This window comes from Sorghum bicolor, chromosome 6, assembly GCF_000003195.3.
Source record: "Sorghum bicolor cultivar BTx623 chromosome 6, Sorghum_bicolor_NCBIv3, whole genome shotgun sequence".
NCBI lineage: Eukaryota > Viridiplantae > Streptophyta > Magnoliopsida > Poales > Poaceae > Sorghum > Sorghum bicolor.
In genome coordinates, this window is record NC_012875.2 from 41,697,048 (window position 1) to 41,708,859 (window position 11,812).

At 40.2% G+C, this 11,812-nt stretch overlaps 1 protein-coding gene and 1 long non-coding RNA gene across 2 annotated transcripts; one reads left to right on the plus strand and one right to left on the minus strand.

The window, feature by feature from the left end:
* Positions 5,393-10,713, plus strand: LOC8075232 (potassium transporter 19). The gene is made up of 9 exons (XM_021463914.1): positions 5,393-5,518; positions 6,135-6,357; positions 6,686-6,934; positions 7,229-7,279; positions 7,913-8,173; positions 8,243-8,295; positions 8,484-8,598; positions 8,674-8,928; positions 9,423-10,713. Exons 1-9 carry the CDS (start codon positions 5,393-5,395, stop codon positions 10,454-10,456), a joined length of 2,367 nt encoding a protein of 788 aa, XP_021319589.1. The 3' UTR covers positions 10,457-10,713.
* Positions 7,416-11,569, minus strand: LOC110436577. The gene is made up of 3 exons (XR_002454375.1): positions 11,464-11,569; positions 11,172-11,347; positions 7,416-7,763 (listed from the first exon to the last, which is right to left on the minus strand). It is a non-coding gene; the product is annotated as an uncharacterized LOC110436577 (long non-coding RNA).

Genomic DNA, 11,812 nt, shown 5'->3' on the forward strand with positions numbered 1-11,812 from the left:
GAGATTAAAGTAAACTCATAAACCAAAGAACAATAAAACAAGAACTTACTAGAATTAGAAGTTGAATTACTAAAGAATCCTAGAAGCAAGCCTCGGGTTAGGAGACTTGATCCCGCAGGTACAACCTCGGAGTAGACACCGACAGGCCGGCCTTCCTTCGATCTACACCTCCACTCTATCTCTCTCAATCTAGTAGAAACTAGAAGATCTAATTCTACTCACATTGGATGCTAAGCCTAAAAGAAATTTTATTTAGAGGAGAGGTATTCCTTCGAAGGCACCTCTCAACTCTATGATGAACTTGTTCTCCTCCGGGGGCCAGGGGGTCTGGTTTTATAGTCCCCTCAAGTGAATCAGGGTCGTCGGATCAAACCGACATTGATTGAACGGTTATCCTTGATCCTTTTGGTCGGTGGAGCGTAATCCCCGAAGAGAGTCCTGATTGGACTCTGGGACAGGGCGGGCGCCCAAGGAGGGAGGGCGGGCGCCCTACCCCCGGGCCCAATCGCCTTCCCGTTCGTTCTCATGGCTTCTGGAGTCTTCTAGATGACAGAAAATTGCACGGCACGTTAATATCTCTATGTAAACCCGACGTGAGGGCCTTTCTTCTGTATTTCCTGATAACCCCCTACAGAAATAGACAAACACCAAAACTCGTGGAATTCTGTCAGATAAAACCCTAAGTCTGGGTGTTGGTTGCATTTGGATCCTTTTCTTTATTTATTTGATGATTATATTTGGTACTTAAGGACTGTCAACATCCACGTACTCTGATGTTTGTAAGTCTTTTTTTCTAAATATGTTTTCCGCTATATATATAACATTGATTCTGATATTTCTATTCTTTTGTTATATGTGTGGACTTCCTAGGCACACATATGACGACTCTAGTTTTGTTTTAAAAGCCAGGGTGTGACACAGACTATGAGCGCTCTCTAGTCAAGTCTGCACAACAGCCGAGGAAGAGAGCAGGAAAGGGGGTCCCACAGCTCGGGAAAGTATCAAAACCGGTGCCCCCATTGATTGTGATAAATCAATACGGCTCTTTAATCTTGTCTGAGCTTTATGTCAATGGAGGGCAAGATATGAACCGGGCAAGAGTCTAATGAACCCTTAGCACTTATATGAGCTCGACACACAAATGTATGCAATAAACAAGTGGTGCATAGAGGAGTCTAACAAGGGAGATAATTGGATTTATGTTCGTATTCGATAACTTCAATACTTCTGTGGAGATGACCTCATATATGTCTAGTTCAAAGAATTGCACTAATTATGTCACCTCGACGCTCTCGATTTGTATGTATATATGCAGGCACCAAATTAGAGAGCTCAGAAGCAAAAATAACAATAGTATTGGGTTCGTTGACCCCTGTATTGTTTTCAAGGCTCCACAGACAGTGTGGACACCATCTTATGAGACAGAAGTCTACACCAATATTATGAGGTTCTTGTGAACCAAAAGGAAAAACAAAAAATACTCTTCCCCTACAACTTCGAGTGAGTTATGCAGTTATTAAGTGCATGCACATTTTATTTTACTTATTATTACTCGATCCGGGTTTTATATAGATATAGGCGTAACTATATATGTGTAAACAGCTTTCACTGGATACTCGTGGTCATTAAAATTCCCAAGAACGAGTTGATAATCTATGACTCACTGAGAAAACCGCAAGAAAATTACCAGCAAATGGTAAACATTATTCAAAGGTACATAAAGTCGATCTTAGCTAGAAGAATATCATGATATGACTCTGCAATTATTAATTGATGGTCCACAATGGCTGTGTGTAGGATTTGGGAAAGATTTATTGACCGTGAACATCAAATTGGTTGTAAAGCGCCGCTTCATATACTCCATCCACAAGTAAGTTGTACTAGCTAGCAAACTTTCGCTAACTTTTAGCTTTCTTATTATCGTGGTTGTGAATCTTTTTTATATATCTTACCGTGATGTTTAAGACAAGAAGGGGGAACAACTTATGTGGATATTACGTCTGCAAATTCTTGATGGTACACTTCAATCAAACACCCACAGAGACCCTCAGAGTACGTTACATGTCTCTTTTCATTATCTCCTGAATTATATTGAATAACATAGATAACTAATGCCTTTTTCCTTTTATTTCAAATTGAAGACGGAATGGTTGAGGAAAAAGGTCATGCAAAAAGCCACATCAAAGCTATTCAAGAGACAATAGCAATCCAAACGGTGAGTTTTACTTCAATGGCAACGAAACTCTTATTCCAAACAACAATAAACATTTGTATCGGCTCTAGAGACTCGGTGAAGAAAACTCTATGTATATATATGTTAGCAATGTTATACTTATAAAACTATATATATAAAGCTTGTTACATATCTATTTATTTAATTATTAATGTGGCCTATTCATTTTACTATAAGCAAAGCTTAATTATAAAGCTAAGCCTATAATAATATTTATGATTAATATACGTGTAATATATATACAGGCACATATTACACGTATATTAATCATAAATATTATTATAGGCTTAGCTTTATAATTAAGCTTTGTCTATAGTAAAATGAATAGGCCACATTAATAATTAAATAAATAGATATGTAACTAGCCTATTATTATTATTATATATAAACAATAAACAGAAACGAATAAATGAACCAAAAACAAAAAGAAAAAAGGATCCCTTTAACACCGGTTGGTTATACCAACCGGTGTTAAAGGGTGCTGCTGTGTGGCAGCCTGGCAGCACCCTTTAACACCGGTTGGTATAACCAACTAGTGTTAAAGGGGGGGCTTTAGCTCCGGTGCTCTAAATTGGGACTAAAGGGTGGACCTTTAGTCCAGAAATGGTAGCATCGGCTCGGGAATGGTGGCATTGGCCCATCGATGCCGACGACTTTAGGGTTTGTTCGATGGATGTGATTGTTAGGGACCGCTCCATGGGCGAACCCATCGCCGATGAGAGGAGCCATCACTTCCTTCTCAACATTTGACAGTGTGTGGCTATCCCCTAGCTGGCGTTCCAACTATCAGTGTTTTGTAATTTGACTAGTAAATTTATACGAATGTCATGATGCGCTAGGAAGACGATGGTAGCATCTAGAAGACACGGGGAGTTATTCCGGTTTAGGCCAGAGTCCTACATCCAGTATCAGAGATGATCTGAGTGTGTGTTCCTCGCTTGAATGCTCTGGAGTTCTTACAATAGGGGTGCAAGAATGGTGAAAGAGGTAGGAGATGTAGCTAGAGCTAGGAGATGGACTACCCGAATAAAAGCTTGAGGAGTCCATTCCCTCGGAATGGTGGCCTAGCTGCCCTTATATAGAGTTTGGGGCCAGGCCGAGAAGGAGGTTCTCCCGATCGCATGGTCGTGGGCCTGAGGGAAGGAACCTAGTTAACTTGGCTTGTAAGTAACGCCATCTTGTTGTGCATGTCCAGGCATGGTTGTCGTCATGGTCTTGTGCCCACATCACGGCATGGTGTAGCGTGGTGCTACTATGCTGGTTGTGGTGGCACTATAGACATGGTGGTGGTTCGTCAGCCATCCTGTTCGTCATCATCTCCTGATCTCCTAGAGGCATTGTCCAGGAGTTGGTAGCTGCTCCTAGGTTGTTGATTGCCTTGCTACTTGTGGAGCCGGCAGCCATGATCCCTAGCTCCGGGGTTGTGGCCCCTGTTGGCTTAGATGGCCTCTAAGTCAAGGCCACCATCGTGGATCCCATCCTGTAGTGTGTGGGATCATACATACGGCTTGTTAGGCCATATTCGGTCAGTGAGTCACCATACTGGCCGTCACCGTTGAGCGGTGTTGTCTTATCCTCGCTGCATGGTGTAGGGATGGCGTCTGACTGGGCTGACACGACTACTGTCCCCTCGGTCCTTGCGAGGTTAGTGTGGTGTGTCTGCTCATGTCAGAGCAGACATGCTTGGTGAGGCCCGATCTCTCCCTGCTCTCCTCAGGGGTTGGGCCGGAGGAGAGGTCAAGGGGCTTAGCGTAGCGTGCGGTGAAGGCAGAGGGAAGAGAAGAGGTCATGGACAACCCTTGCCTTAGTATTTGGCCTAGGTCCACGTAGCTTAGCTATGTCTCGGTTGTTTGGGCTGTGTTTTTTGCCAAGTTGTTATGTGCAATGGTGTGTGTATGCCCCCCCCCCCCCCCCCAACCACCACCAAAAAAAAATTGTCTAATCATCTTACGTAGCTATTGGATTCCTAGTTGTCTGAGCCAGCCATGATATCGAGTCTGTTCAATCTATGTGCTGATAGCTGACTTTTCAGGTAAAGGATAACGAATCAATACGAAAGTATAATGTACATAAATTCTGCACAGGGTCAACCACGTAACAGCAATTATTGGAGCTAAACAATTTGTCTCAGCCTCTCAGCACATTGTTAACTATTCTGGCTTGTTGTGTGATCCCTCACAAAGATAAGTTATTTCAACTTGCCAACATCAAGCACCTCATTGGCATCTGACATATATATACAGTTTCGTAGGAATCATTGCATAGTACAGATTGAGGTAAGAAGAAACCCTTTGTTGTTGGGTTAACACGCTAATCAGTATGATTACCGCATAAAAAAACTGAATGATTTCATTTTCAATAATTAAAATGTTACCCATTGCAACTCAATATTAGCTGGGGTTATTTTCTTCCATTTTTTCATATGGTAATAGTAGCATAGAAAAAGCATTGTTTTATTACAGCTAACACAAAGTTTTAAAAAATAACAACCTAGTCTCCAAGCAAAACTGAAAGGAATAAAGAAGAAATGGCAGAAAAACCTGAAGGTAAGGTGTTCCTCTGTGTGTTTACCATCTATATGGAAAAAATCATACATAAAGCACAGCTATCATTATTAGGAACGATCAGTGATGTTGTTCTTATTAAAATAGCAGAGAACAGTGGCTGAAAAGGATTATGCTGAGGACAAGCACTGAGCCCATTTCACATATAGTTACAAAAACACCTTGTCATCAAAATCAGCAATTCATGGTTTATTACATTTTTGTTTTGTACCTACACGGTTTTATTCACGACAAATATAGGAATTTCTGTCATTGTCACTGACCTTGTATGCATTATCATTTCTGAAGTCTAGGAATTTTTTTGTGCTTCTAGGAGTACACATACTGCCACTAATCACAAATATTCATAGTATATCCTACATAGATGGCATAGTGCCACTAAGTACCTAATAGATTTGTAAGTTAAACTAGCTTAACTTTGACTAAGCTTATTATATGGACTAGCCACTGTCATTCTAACCATACCTGTATTGAATCTGCACTACAGTACAAACGCACAGCTGTCCCCCCACCCCCACCCCCACCCCCGTCCATGTCTATAAAAGCAGGTAACCTAAATGTTTCCTGGAAGCCCTAAAAGTTTCGAGCTTTACAAATGGCTCTTGAAACGGATAAACAAAATCCTAGAGAAGCCAAAAAACTTGGTGGAAAATTTCAGCGTCATGACTCCCTATATGGGGATGCAGAAAGAGTATCAGGCACAGGATACCATGGCTCTGAGGTCTGGTTCTTATCCCATAATTTGTTCTCCAGTGTTTCACATATATCGCATATATCTCATGATGATCTTTTTATTTGGATTAGCAAAAGACTTAGGGAAGAAGAATAAGCTATATGTTCGTAGCATGCATATGATCCTCCCTCTCCCTCCGACCCTCCCTTTCTCAATCTCTCTCTCTCTCTCTCTGCAAGTATAAGAACACATATTATCTATGACATATAAGGATGACACAGTCAGCAATATATTAAAAGAAACTAAAATTTTCAAATTAATTAACTCCTTATTTTAATTCAAAGAAACATAATTTTGTTCATCCACCAACTTTGATTTGGTTTCTCTGTGAAAATCGCCAGTTGCAGCTGCTCAATGGCTCAAGAGCCCCACCTTTTGTGCCTCTTGTTCAAAGAAGAGATAAAGCTTTTCGCCATTATAAATAAAATGGGTTCTTCAGCCCTCTGAACACACAATGAGTTTCTATATGATATTAATTCAAGCTATCACTTAAATGGTTGAAACAAACATCCAAGTCATAATATTTATGATTTACAAAATCGTTATATTTGAATTATGCTGTGGATTAGATACTCACACTTATATTCACTACTTGAGACGACAGGATAATTGGGCTCGAACGTTGCATTTGGCATTCCAGTGCATCGGAGTGATATATGGTGACATAGGCACATCACCGTTGTATGTGTATGAAAGCACCTTTACAAGTGGTATCAACAATGTTGATGACCTCTATGGAGTCCTGTCACTTATTCTATACAGCATGATTCTTCTACCTATGATCAAGTATGTCTTCATTGTGCTGTATGCAAATGACAACGGCGATGGTGAGTTTCCTTATCTAAGAATCCTCTAGATTGCAGGACACTGAAGAAATTACTCTCATTAACCTTCAGCTTGTTTAATTATATGTCAAGAAGCATTACATTTCGTCCTCAGATGTTACCAGACAGGGGAATAAATAATGCTATAACTTTTCTAAATTGAGTACTATTTATTCTAAGCATTTTTCTGCTAGATCAAGGAATAATAATGGTATGCATAAAAGCTGGGTTTCACTATATGAAATAGTTGCAATAATCCCTTGCATGAAACAGATTATTATGTCACATACAGTTCTTGCCACACCTGCCTTACAAGAACATAATGTTGTAGGTGGCACGTTTGCACTTTACTCATTGATATCACGGTATGCAAAAGTGAGCTTGATTCCAAATCAGCAAGCAGATGATGCAATGGTCTCAAACTATAGCCTAGAAACAGTGTCAGCCCCTATGAAGAGGGCTCAATGGACAAAAAAGATGCTGGAAAGCAGTAAGGTGGCTAAACTCGTAATTTTCCTCCTTACCGTACTGGGCACCTCAATGGTTATCAGTGATGGTGTTTTGACCCCAGCAATATCTGGTAACTATATTGGAACTTAGTGATGCCTTTTACTGGTTATTCTCATAGTTCAATTTTCCTTCAATTGTATATCTATAATTTCATACAAGTAATGAACTGGTAGCAGTAAAGTACATGCAATAATTATGCATGATGTTGAAGGCATTTAGTGACACATTTATAAAGCATATTTTTAAAGTTGTCAATCATTTTTTGTTTGCATATTTACATGCCTATGATCTTCTATGCTAGTAAGATATTCCTTGCCAAATAAGATATGTTAGACATGATCTATGTTTTCTGGATATGTTTCAGTGATCTCTGCGGTAAGTGGTCTCCAACAAAAAGCACCTCATCTGAAACAGGGTAAGAGCTTCTGAAAAATTTAAAGAATCCTTGCACATACTAACTCAGGGATTATTTACTCAAGTATTTGATTTGTTAAATTAGAATATCTTGTAATGTGCACACAAACTTGTAAAATCATTTGTTGCATGAGAAGAGTTTCATTGTGCACATGGGCATCTCTCCACCTTGGTGGTGAGCTCCGATCACTAGGCACTGGCTGTGATGGCCGCTAGCTAATCAAAATTATTTAAACATTGTGTGCAGTAATAAGTTAGAAAGTGCATGGTCATGTTTTCCCATGACACAGATGTCTCCTCACTGAAAGAAAACACAGCGGGGATAAAAATAACATCAAATAAGGCTCTATTTGGATCAAATGATCTAAAGTTTAGCCACCAAATTTTAGACCACCATGTTGCCATCGTAGCTCACTCTGCCACTGCTCTCCCACACGAGCAGGGTGCATGGCCACTCTGCTGGGTCGCTGTCACTGCTTGCTTCGCTGCCATGACACATGTAAAAAGAAATAAGTATAGCGATGTATATGGATATCATCATATATTTATTAAAAGGAAAAAACAAAAGGTGGTTTCCTACTATTCTTTTTGTATTAAGGGACTTTTAAGTCGGGTTTCTATTCTTATTGGGCAGATCAAATGGTATGGATCTCTGTTGCCATTCTGGTGGTGCTGTTTGCTGTTCAGCGTTTTGGCACAGATAAAGTTGGCTACTCATTTGCACCCATTATTCTTCTGTGGTTCCTGTTCATTGGTGGTATTGGAATTTACAACTTAATCAAATACGACATCGGTGTTCTGAGAGCTTTCTATCCAAAATACATCATAGACTACTTCAAAACGAATGGAAAGGATGCATGGATCTCCCTTGGTGGCATCCTATTATGCTTTACAGGTGAGTTTCAATATAGCATATCACAGAATTAACTCCCTAAAACCCTGACCCTCAATGGCACAAAAACAGGCACAGAAGCAATGTTTGCTGATCTAGGACATTTCAACATAAGGTCGATTCAGGTATGTGTATATTCTTTCTGAGACAAATATCAAATGGCTCCAAAGAAAGAAAGGTTAAGGTTTCATTTGCATCTTGGTTATCCTTAAAAAGAGAAACCAACAAGGACAGGAATGAATGTTAATCTTTTACATCTTATTATGTTGTGACTATCCTAAGATGACATAAATCATGTTGTTTTGCATTTCAGCTCAGTTTCAGCTTTATTCTGTTCCCGTCAGTGTCATTAGCTTATATTGGTCAAGCAGCATTCCTTCGTAAACACCCAGAACATGTTTTTGATACTTTCTATAAATCAATTCCAGGTAAATTATTAAAGATGATGTTACACCTCAATTTGATTTTTGCTTGAATGAAACACAATTGGATCTTGTTTGCAGGACCACTGTTCTGGCCAACCTTCATAATTGCTGTCTCTGCTGCGATAATTGCAAGCCAAGCTATGATATCTGGTTCATTCGCAATCATTTCACAGTCACAAACATTGGGCTGCTTTCCAAGGGTCAAAGTACTCCACACCTCAAAACTTTATGAGGGGCAGGTGTACATTCCGGAAGTAAACTTTGTTCTTGGGTTTCTTTGTGTGATAGTAACATTGGGCTTCAAGACAACAACTAATATTGGAAACGCATATGGTAAGACAAACGCGAACAACTAGAGGCAATTAAACCGGTAGAGCTCATATCCTCCAGCATCATAGGTGCATATTTCAGCATTGCAATAAGACCAGAACTCTTTTATACAAAACCACTCAACACGTATTGAGTATATTTCACAAACTACTTGTGTCATTTTTTGTCGTACCTAGAAATATAAGGGGTGTTCACAGTGTTACAAGAATACAATAGCACCCCCCAACCCCCACCCCCCAAAAAAAAGAAAAGAAAGAAAACACAAACCTATCCACCCATGAGTGTGAGGTGTTTTCCCATCTTCTATTTTCCTACACACAGAAATAAAAAATTAAGACAGCCCCAACCAACATCATGGATTATCGGTTTGGTGTTCACTGCTAGTTACATCAAATGCCACAATGGGTTCATAGTTCTGATTTTTAATTAAAATAACTATATTGTTGTATCCATACTTTCTTCATTGTGAAACATGACATTGAGTTAATTCTGTGCAGGAATTTGTGTTACTTCTGTGATGGTTATTACAACTATTCTGCTTGTAGTTGTGATGGTTCTCATATGGAGGGTGAGCATTTGGCTGATTATACCCTTCTGCCTGGTATTTGGTTCCATAGAGCTTGTCTATCTTTCTTCAGTTCTATACAAATTCAAACAGGGAGGTTACCTACCTATTGTGGCTGCAACAATTCTCGTGACAATCATGGGTGTTTGGCATTATGTCCATGTGAAGAAATACTGGTATGAGCTTGAGCACATAGTTACAAATAAAGACATGGGAGAACTCATTCAAGCACATGATGTAAAAAGAACTCCTGGGGTAGGCTTCCTGTATACAGAATTAGTGCAGGGTGTCCCACCAATTTTCCCCCACCTCATTGAGAAAATACCATTTGTTCATTCAATCCTAGTGTTTGTTTCCATCAAACACCTGCCGATCCCTCATGTCGAGGTTGCAGAACGTTTTCGCTTCAGGAAAGTTGAATCAAGAACCTCCAAGATGTTCCGGTGTGTGGCACGATATGGGTACAGTGATAGAATTGAAGGGGCAAAGGAATTTGCTGCTTCCCTGATTGAAGGTCTCCAATCATATATTGAAGAAGGGCATTTTATGACAAACATTCAGGAAACTGAGGCTGAAACAACCTCAATCACAGAGAGTAACACAAGAACACGTAAAGCCAGTAGCTCCACGGTGTACATTGAAGAGGCACTGAGGCCAAGTGAAACTACAGATCTCACCCAACCTCGCATAAGCAGCTACTCAGGACACTCATCTGGAAGGATCAGTGAAGACCAATCCCGCACAATTGCAGAAGAAAAACAATGTATTCAGAGTGAGCTGCAGAAAGGAGTGGTCTATATTCTTGGAGAAACTGAAATCCAGGCAGGACCAAATTCTTCCTTTTTCAAGAAGATTGTTGTCAACTACATGTACTCGTTCCTGAGGAAGAACTTCAGGCAAGGGGAGAAGGCTTTTGCAATCCCAAGGCAGCAGGTGCTCAAAGTGGGAATGGTATATGAAATTTAAGCATCATGAACAGACTATAGCATTGGTTCCTCCTCTTTGGCATGGGCCATTACAGGTTTGTGTTTGGAGTGTCCTTGGCAACATGATTTATGTGTGTGTTTATAAGCTTGTGATGAAATATAAATAATGTACTAGCGTGTTACATGAAGATTTGTATCATGTGTCTGGCAACACACCTACGCCCTAGGGTAGGCTTGTTTATTATTCTTCGCACCATTGTAATCATTGGCCTTGTTTCGTATGGTACACCTGCCTATCTGTACCAAATATACTTGTATGTTTTCATCCACCATTTACTCATGCTTTCACAATGTATGCCAATCGTTCTATGCACTTCAACTGATGCACTCAAGTGTTAAATAAGCATCTTTTAAAAAAAATACTGGGAGTCAATGCTTTCATCTTAAACAACAACATTTTCTCGGGTCTAAAAGGTGAAAAATAAACAATGCACCTTAAGCAGTAATATTCCTGTGCCTATAACAAAAACATAGGCCTAAGTACTTTTGCTCAAAAACTCTGAGCCACATTTACTTTTCTTTGCTCTAGTTGACATATCCCACCAGATCGTGGACAATTAGTATAATAATCTAAGTCCCAATGCACAAACATGTGCCCACGCAGACACGGCCCAATGACAAAAACAGGAGAGAAGAACAAACAACAATCATACAATAAACCAAATCGATTAAGAATAGTGGCAGGGAAAACGTACTGAAGAATGGATGACAAAGAATGCACGAGCGCCCACGACGCGAGGCATGGGGGTCCCCAACTCCCCCATTAAATCATTGATGCGCTTCTCCTCCCTCCGGGCATATCGTCGAATGGTTTCCATGCAAGACCAACCAGGGGACGAACGCTCTATGAAATGAATCGCTTGCCCGGAGACTGATGCCAAGAAATGAATGCGCCAAGAGAGGATTAGACGGGAAAGAATTGTGTAAACCTGATTGGTGTTTGGGGCCTGAACCCTGAAGACTGAGATCAGTATCTCTGTCTCGTACCCAGTGCTTTCTCTCAACGTGGAGAGAAGGATCTTTCTCGTGCGGCCGTGCCCAGTTGCGTTCCAGAACACTGGAGTGTTTTAGAGCTGCAATTTTTGCTTCACGTTTTTATTTTTGCTTTGGTTCCTGTAACTCTTTCTCCTTTACATAAATGTACTCCTTCCCACAATACGCTAGGCTCCTGCCAGCCATTTTAAAAATAAAAAAAATGTGTTTTAGAACAGTGGACCACTGGTTTCACCGTTGCACAATCGTGTAGGACTGTAATGGACATAGATAGGGATGACGTATTCTTCTAGAGGGGTTCGAATCCATCTGTATCCGAGCCCAGATATTTAACATCTGATAC